The sequence below is a fragment of the Cuculus canorus genome, chromosome 1 (genome assembly GCF_017976375.1).
Source record: "Cuculus canorus isolate bCucCan1 chromosome 1, bCucCan1.pri, whole genome shotgun sequence".
NCBI lineage: Eukaryota > Metazoa > Chordata > Aves > Cuculiformes > Cuculidae > Cuculus > Cuculus canorus.
Genome location: NC_071401.1, coordinates 179,897,694 through 179,905,683, shown reverse-complemented (window position 1 = coordinate 179,905,683; position 7,990 = coordinate 179,897,694). Strand labels below are relative to the sequence as shown.

Below are 7,990 nucleotides of genomic sequence, written 5' to 3'. Positions count from 1 at the left end.
ACCTGCCCCCTTCTTCTGTCTGTACCCTCAGCACCTGCTGAATCACTTCTATCCTATTTCCTCTTGACAGAGTCGGATATTGCTTCTGTCGCTGTTTCATTGTGCAGTTAAGTGGCTGATCTGCCTTCTTCAGTACATTTTCAGCATCCTGTTGTTCTAACTTATCTCCAGAGCACCTGGGCCCAAGAGAGAAGAGGAAAGGGAAGCAGAGAAAGGTGCTATGTGAGTGATGGGCAATTCCAGGAGAAAGCAAGTTCACTGCAAAGGAGAAGAAACAGATGCAAATATATTGCAAGGTGAATTAGTCTGGATATGGAAGCTTAGCAGAACATGGGTAAAGATCTGAACTCTGGCCCCTCTTCCTAGGGACTGCTATGTAATTCTCAGCCAGTGTATAACAACAAACAACTCTTATTGACAGCAATCTATTTCAGGTAAAGAGGGCTGTGCAAAGGCAAAGCCATGGCTTTCAATCATCTCAGGCAGGGAAGGGCACTGAGCCAAGACTCTTGTACTTTGAGCAAGTGCTCTAGCACTGACCTAAAGAAGAAAAAAGGAATGTGCTGCCAGTTTTGAAAGCAGTTATACATATTATGGAAAGCCAAACCTGAACTCTGGAGCTACCTCTTAAGATTTCAGAGGAGAAAGAGAGGCAGGAATACCTAGTTTGGATCATCCTAGTAGGACCTATGCTTTGAGCTGCTTTTCCCTATCTAGACTGAGGTGCTTTCTGGACATTCTGAAGACCTTCTGCTACTTGGGGAACTTAGAAGTTTAATATTAAAGGGAATATGGTAGCTTTAATGGACAGCTAAATTGAGATTTTGAGGAATTTAATTTGGATTTATTTCTCTGCAATCCCCTAAATAATTTCTTTTGCATCTCAGTTCATGACCATACAAGAAAACTACTTTAAATTCTTTGGAATTTTGATGTAACAAAGATTGCAATTGTTCCTACCATTTTTTAGGCTTTGGATTGGCAGCATTTCATGCAGTCAGTTATGGGCCAGGCAGAGCCTTACTAATGTTTCTGAGCCAGTTTTCACAACAGACATCATCCATCTTCTATACTGATAACAAATAACAGAGGTAAACAGATCTATTTTCACTTCAGAGAAGGTCTACATTTAAAAATAGCAAAATTTGCTTAATGTAACAGACTAGCAATTAAATTCAGGCTTTTTTCTGTATGCTCTCAAACAGGAATAATACATAGGAGATTCAGTCATTGGCTCATTCATCAAGACACATTGTCTTTGTTTGTACCTTTCACAAGACAGGCTTAAAATAGAACTCTCTGATTTATTCAGAAAAAAATAAAAACAAGGATGAAAAATCCTATTTGTAAGGAATACTAGAAGTATTTGGAGGGCTAAGCAGAAAATCCAGCATTTGATTTTAACATAAAGCTAGAATTTAATGGAAGATAAATCAAAAAAGTTTACACTTAAATTTTACCTAGCATTCACTTTCATATAATATTTGCCCAGTGATAACATCTATGAGTTAAATTGTATTCCAATATTAGAGAAAGAATGGGATTTTTTTGTCTTGCAGAAGAAGCGCTCAAAGGTCAGCAACTGTAATCCAAGGTCAAAATTTCTTGTGAGTCTTGTTCTATTCATATAGGAGCTGGTTTAAAACACTGCTCTGTTTGAGAGCTTTTAGATTGGATATATCTTCGCTTACAACAGGGACATCTTCACTTTGATCCTCAGTTATCAGATCTTCACTGTCTGACAGCGTACACAGGAGCGTATCATTTTCATAGGTAGGAAAATAATACCTGAAAGCAACAAGGCATAATTACTAGACAGTCACATATTTTGTTTTGAAAGAGGCTGAACATATTTTATGAGATTAGATTTTAAAAAAGGTGAAATGAGAAAGTCTGCTTGTCTGGAATGACAGTAAATCCCACACCCAAGAAATCATCTGGTGTAAATATCTCAGAAGAGTCACAGAGAAGAGCTGGCAACAGACAAGTCCTTCCCTCTATTTCTTTACCTGTAAGTTGTCACAGCTGAGGCCACAGATCCATATTTGTCTCATGACAAATGCTGAACTGAAAAGTTTGGGTTAGAACACTCACTGTGCTTTACCACCTATGGCGTCATCCCCCGGACCTATTCAGCCTACTTACAACCTGAATCAGCGTTATGTTACACTTTCTGTTTGCTATGGAGACAACTAAGTGTAAACAACCAACTTGTTTTGATGCCTACAGTTAGGCAAACATTATTCATGTATCTACGTTAGACATGCAAAAGAAGGGGTTTACTCTGATTCTAGAACCATATGCCCTGAGCATATTTCACTAGCAATGAAACACGTGCCAGATGTGCATCCCAGGCATGATATGCATCTATGTAGAGCTAACGGCTTGAAGAATCTCATGTCTACAAGTGGGACATTCAGGATGTCACATTGCAAAGATTCAAGATTGCTTCCACTAGGAGGGAAAGTGCTCCAAATGCATCATGTATGCCTCTCACCGTTCACTGTACAACTTGAAATACATGCAAAAGACAATTTTGCAAATATAAACTTTCGCAGCACACTAACCTGATGGTGCACACACAATTTATAGTGATAATGCATCCTGGATGTCATTAGAAGAGTGGTATCACATGCACGTTTTAGCTTCAGACAGTATAGGTATTTACAATTCTGAGTAGTTTTGAGACCACTGATTATTCTACCTGGGCCAGGAGAGCTGAGGAGCTCAGGGCACTGCTGCACTGGCAGAACCCAGAAGTTTCAACTTACTATTTTACAGACATTATCAAGCAACAGTACAAATCTGGAAGAAACATGTGTGCCCTTACTGTGGTTGATCCCATGTAGACCTGGCTGGCAAGAACGTAATGTGTTTGGTTTCTTCCATATGACTTATCAGTCCTCCTTTAGACTGAAATTTCTCTTGGCAGTTGTAACAACGACAATGATGGATTTCTCTTCTGATAAAGTTCACTAGCTTTACCTGCTGATAAAAGTTCAGACCTGGGAGAGATGGTAGCAAACAAGCACTTGAGGAACATGAGACTTAATTTACAAATGCTTTCTTGCATGGTTTATTGAAAACCAGCACTTGTTGAATGCGGTAACTTAGCAATTAACTGAAAAAATGCAGCTGCAGGGGAACTAGCCCTTCTTTTAATGTAAAAATTGCAAACATCTTGCTTCCTCTCAGTTTTTGCTTTTGCAGAAAGCAAATCTTGGCCAGATACATCTTACAGCACAGCCTTCCAAGTTGCAAGAAAGTCAAGAACAACAACAACAATAATAATACTAATACTTCTAGGGCTCCGGCAGCCAGACTTGGGACTCACAGAGTGGGTATTTGTAGAGGCTACTCTGCAAAAGAATCCAATGGTTTTAAAGAAAATACCACACATCTTTGCCACTAACAACAGTTCTAGAAAAATAAAGTGTTCTTGGCATTCTTTAGATTCTTTTGTAAGCTGGCAGAAACAGTTTCCATAATGGAAAAGTTAAATGTCTGGATGAAAATCAAACTGATAAAGCTGTTTTCCAGTATTCTTATGATGTGGTTTTCTCCACACTAGTGGCAAAAGCTGACAACTACAGCATCTCTTACTCACCATGCTCTGACTTTATTTTAGGGAAGTCAAATCCATGTGATTTCTGGAGGGGAAAAAAAAAAAGGGGGAAAGAATAAATTATCTTATTTCCACTACTTCTACTATTCCAAATTAAAAACAGCTCAGCTTTTCTTAGAGTGACACAGACATGCATACAGACATGCAAAGACCAATATATGAAACAACCCCCCTAAAGTTTTGTTTCATCAGAAACTTTTGTTAAACTGCAATGGTCCTATAAGTTTATTAAAACTGAAACACAGATGCTGACCATCAAATATATTAAATCATCACGTCATTGTAGTATTAAAGATGCTACCTCTTTTTTCTCTGTATGTTTGAAAGTAATAGGTAGTCATACTTTCAATATAAAACTTGACTCCATTGCATATTTTTAAGAGCGGATGCTAGAGATGCACACAGTATTTCAGTTCTGCACTAAAGAGGGCATTCTAATGCAGCGGCTGATGTGATCTTAACAAAGATGCTACAATCCTACTTTCTAATTCCAAAGCGATAAAAGAAATGATATTTGGAACAAGTCTCACCTGCATGTGAAGATACAGTTTTTCTGTGGTGTCTGCTTGTTGTTCACAGAACAGGCAAACTGCACTCACAGGATGCTCTTCCCAGCCAGACCAGTCTCTTTTGATTAAGAGTCAAAAAGATTCATTTAATTGTGGAAAAGAGAAGAGAGATTTTGTGAAAGGGCACTTCAGATACTGCACTCACAGCACCAGAAATAAATGCAAAGAAATTGCATTTCTTAAACACTTAAAGGAAATTGCATTTCTTAAACACTTAACGGAGTGGAAGAGACAGCGTGGATTTATAGCTGGATATATCATTAGAATCTGGTTTACAGTCTAAAAAAATTACAAATTCAAGAATAACTGAGCGGTTACTGTTGGGTAATTCCTGTGCAGACAGGCATTAAGTCCTACTTGAACTTGCACTGCACTAACAAAGAGGATCCTAACTTCAGTTTCTATCCAGTTTGGCAAGTCATCAGATATTGTGTTCAGTGTTTATTTTTATAAGGTGTTTTAAAATTCTTTTATACCTTTCTAATTTTTCAATACAACAGTAAATACATAATCATCAGGCAGAGTTCACTCTTAGTGTTATTTACTTATCAAATATTATTATTACTGAGATACTCAGTAATTTAGAGATGCACACAGTGACTAAGTACTGTATCAATATACCCATTTAGATCCAAAATACTGCCAAGAGGTTATTGTTACTGGGTATAACCAAGTAAAATGAAGCTCAAGTCACAGACAGAAACAGGAAGGTCAGAGGCCCCCACACCCACCAATTCCTTCCTGCTTATTCAGTTCTCTACGGTCAAGGAAGCCACCTCTGCAGTCATATCAGGGCTTGGTCCACAGATGACCACAGAGGAGAGGCAGATGTCACCCTCCATCAGCACTCCTGAGATGTTGCCTTCAAAATCCTGCATTACTCTCTAGTTGTTACCTTTTTAACAGACTTTTTTTTACACCATTTCTTCCTCATGCTGACATTTTTTTGCTTACTCTTCATTTTTAAATGTGAACAAAATAAATTCAACCATTTCTTTAGTACAAAAGTAAAAAATGTTTTGCCTACATCAATAAAAACCCAAAAGGCTCTTATTTGAGCTATATGCAAACAAAAAAATAGGCCTGTGGTTGAAATATGAAATTTACAGCCCTTGTTGTGGAGAAGTGTCCGACAAGAACAATTTGGGTTGATTTGACTGGCTTAAATGAATTTTAACCATGTACTAACCATGCACAGCATTTTCACTTAACTACTTTCAACAATAATGGTCTTGCTAGTCTTTATAACAGGCATGTAAGTAACTTACTCTTCTAAGTTATCTAGTAATTCCCGGTCATCCTCTGACTGCACTTCCTCCCAGGACTTTCCAAACTCCTGAGGAGAGAAAAAAAAAAAAGAAAAAACATTTCTTGATTCACATCAAACCAATGAACATCTCAAAGTCACAATCGACATCTTATCTTGTCTCACATTGGTATTTCTGTGAACTAAAAGTAGTCATACAACACTGCCCTAAAAATAATTTTTAAAATAACAATTTGTTTTGTCTTCTTAAGTGGCATTCCCCACCCTATGGCTGTGAAGAAGATGATTTGGCACAGAGCTCTCAAAGGCATCTGAGCTCTGTGTAAAACTAGAGTGCTGCAACACTACCAAGATGTACCAGAGGTGGGTATATTACCACTGTCTCCAGTTTGCCATCACGTTGCTCAACCCAGTCTGCCTACCTTGCTCTTCACGCAGCATATGCTGCTTAAACAATGCAGCTATCATGCCCAAGACCTTAGTCGGCATAGCTACACCAGTCAGCGCTCGTACCTTGTACAAGGTTATATCGGTGAATGTAAGCACATCTGTTCCCAGTGTTCAGTTCTTCCTTTTACTTTTTGTGTTGCTTATTTATATCTTAAGACCTTCAGCACAAAGTATATCACAATACGTTTGTGCAGCGTTCAGCACGATGGCAAGCACTCTCAGCATGAATGTGATATAAATAACAGGCAATAAAAAGCTGAAGTGCTCTACTGAAATACCACCAGTGATCTTTAGCTAGTGTTTTTCTTTCGTCTGATTCTTGCTGCTTTTAAAAATAAACCAGGGCAAACTAATCAATAATCAAATTTTTTTAACTCATACTTTTGATGGCTGTGAAGCATTCACAAAGATCATAGTTGAGGATCTTGTCTCCATTAAAAAAACAAAAAGGCAGCTAATATAAAGATCATTCTTCCACTTATTTCATTCAAGTATTCCTTCTGATAAATATATTTAATAACATTATTAGGAACAAGTGTTATTATTGTCTTTATTGGTGTTCGGGAAAAATAAGGAAAAGAGATCTGTCATTTAACAATTTAACGATAATTTTCAAAGCCGTTAGTGTCTATCAGGTAAATGATAAACAAACGTCTCTAGGCAGCTCTAAACATAATGTCATCATATATTACTGAGTGAAAATTCAGTAATTAATTCAGTGATGCTACATGGTTGTGTGTAAACGCTCTGAATTACAGGGGAGACTCGTTAATGTCACTGTTACTGTGAGAAAGCATGAAGCCATTAACATCTCTCGCCACGTGTTCTTCCAGCTGTGCACTAGTTTCCTACGACTGCTAATGCTAACACCTCAGTGAAAGGATAGTGGCTCACAACTGCTGCAAAACAAAGACAAATGCTTACAATTTTTTCCCCTTACCAATTTGAAGTATATATGCACAAAAGAGTATGTTCGAATCAGAAGTCAATATTAAGCTTCACCTTCTAATTAAATGTGAAAGGGGAAAACCATGCACAAGTTTTGTTATAGTTGCTGTTTCTTTATGGTGTTTCTGTTAAGGAGGCAAGGAAGGATCTTGTAAAAGGCCTCTGTTTCCCTCGTCTATTTATATTCAGAGGAGAAAATAAAAGGAAAAAGGAAAAAGCTAATGAGGTCTCGTATCACTGGAAAATTGCACAGTGAATGGATAACTGGGGACACTGTGATTAAAGTGCTGGGAGACTGAAGCTAGAGCAACTGGGTGGGAAAGAGTTCTTATATTCTTTAAGCTCTTTCAGTTTTTTAAATTCTTCTTTTTTAAAAGCATTTTTTCAATTCTACAGATTGATGGGCATCTGGGACTAAGGGTGCCTTTGTTTAGCATTCAACTTCCCTTGCTCTTTCATCCTAGGTGTAAGAGCTCCTAGCAATCATCTCCAGAGACTCCCAGTAAATTCTTAACAAAATCAGAGGAAAAACTAGACTCGACATTGCTAATAGCTCAAAGAGCAGAAAACACATAATTACAAAAATTGCAGGCCTTGCTATTTATCCGAAGAAAACCAATTGTTTTAAAAAAGTACTTCCTGTGTACCTCGCAGAGAGGAGGATCCTCTAGAAAAGTGAGGAGAGCATGCAAATGTGTGTAGTTTGATTTCCTCTTCCAAAATTAAGTCTAAATGCACAGAGATGAATTAACTCACAGACAATTTATCTTCTCAACTTGAGCACACTTTTAAGGGTTCTACAGGGAGAAGGATTGTGTGCTTCACTGAGGTAACACACCCCAACTCGAGAAGAAGTGCTGAGAATGAGAAAACAGAAACAGCAGCTGGTATCTCAAGCAGTTTTCCCAAAAGAGCAGTTACTGAACCACATGCAAATGTATTTCCAGGCCTGCAGAGCTCAGAAACTCCAGACAGATGCTGCTTTCCCCTGCAAATTTCCTCTCACCTTTCTTCTCACCTGCCTGACTGCAGCTATTGGAATTCTTTCATATTGCTGCAGACTTTAGAGATGCTTTATCACACAGAAGAGATGGTCTTATCCCAACATTAGTTAATAGACATCAGATGAGT

The 7,990-nt window shown here is 38.0% G+C and overlaps 1 protein-coding gene across 1 annotated transcript in view; it reads right to left on the bottom strand.

Annotated features, from left to right (window-relative positions):
* Positions 1 to 1,460: 1,460 nt before the first annotated feature.
* The window catches only part of ZNF277 (zinc finger protein 277), a 52,381-nt gene continuing 45,851 nt past the window's right edge, over positions 1,461 to 7,990 (bottom strand). The window contains exons 8-12 of the mRNA XM_054056439.1: positions 5,463 to 5,530; positions 4,156 to 4,252; positions 3,608 to 3,650; positions 2,831 to 3,005; positions 1,461 to 1,788 (exon numbers count right to left, since the gene is read on the bottom strand). Coding sequence (XP_053912414.1) covers positions 1,620 to 1,788; positions 2,831 to 3,005; positions 3,608 to 3,650; positions 4,156 to 4,252; positions 5,463 to 5,530 — 552 coding nt within the window. The 3' untranslated portion in view covers positions 1,461 to 1,619. The remainder of the gene's footprint in view (positions 1,789 to 2,830; positions 3,006 to 3,607; positions 3,651 to 4,155; positions 4,253 to 5,462; positions 5,531 to 7,990) is intronic.